Source organism: Penaeus monodon, chromosome 34 (assembly GCF_015228065.2).
Source record: "Penaeus monodon isolate SGIC_2016 chromosome 34, NSTDA_Pmon_1, whole genome shotgun sequence".
NCBI lineage: Eukaryota > Metazoa > Arthropoda > Malacostraca > Decapoda > Penaeidae > Penaeus > Penaeus monodon.
The window spans coordinates 33,261,649-33,262,262 of NC_051419.1; the positions used below are offsets into that span (position 1 = coordinate 33,261,649).

At 31.4% G+C, this 614-nt stretch overlaps 1 protein-coding gene across 1 annotated transcript in view; it reads right to left on the bottom strand.

Annotated features, from left to right (window-relative positions):
- LOC119594491 (mpv17-like protein) overlaps positions 1–614 on the bottom strand; it is a 3,331-nt gene that overhangs the window by 563 nt on the left and 2,154 nt on the right. Inside the window, exons 3-4 of the mRNA XM_037943524.1 lie at positions 426–517; positions 114–226 (exon numbers count right to left, since the gene is read on the bottom strand). Coding sequence (XP_037799452.1) covers positions 114–226; positions 426–517 — 205 coding nt within the window. The remainder of the gene's footprint in view (positions 1–113; positions 227–425; positions 518–614) is intronic.

Consider the following 614-nt stretch of genomic DNA (forward strand, 5'->3'; position numbering starts at 1 on the left):
TAACATAAAGAACATGAATATTATACAAAAGAAAATGTATAAATGTAGATAACATAATTTACCAATACCACACACAAATCTTATGTCACTAAAAACAAAAATAAAACACTTACCAACATAGAAAGATGCTAACAAAGGTGGTTCCATGAGAAATTGGTCGAGCAAGGTTTTGGATGTTATCACAGCCAAGGAAGTACCCACAAACCTTCCATCAAGCCATCGATACCTGCAAATCCATAAAGAAATGAAATACTACCCCACCTGAGTAGTTAAATGATATATAAAATTCATGCCAAAAAAAAATGCATTCATTGCAATAATACAGAGAAGGCCATGCAATCTTTTTTACTTTCTATCACATTTCTTTCTGCTTATGTTAGCTGAAATTACATAAGATCTACACTTCATACAGCATGAAACTTTACCAATAATGGTATGCCACAGGATACCAGACGAATCCAAAGAATGAGTATCGACCAAAAGATGGGATATCATACGCTGGATCTTTGTCATCTCTCTGAGAAATTATAAAAGGTAGAGTATTTTACTATATCGAAAAAATATGTCAGAAAAAAGCATCATACATAAAATAAACTTTTTTTTGTATATTGATT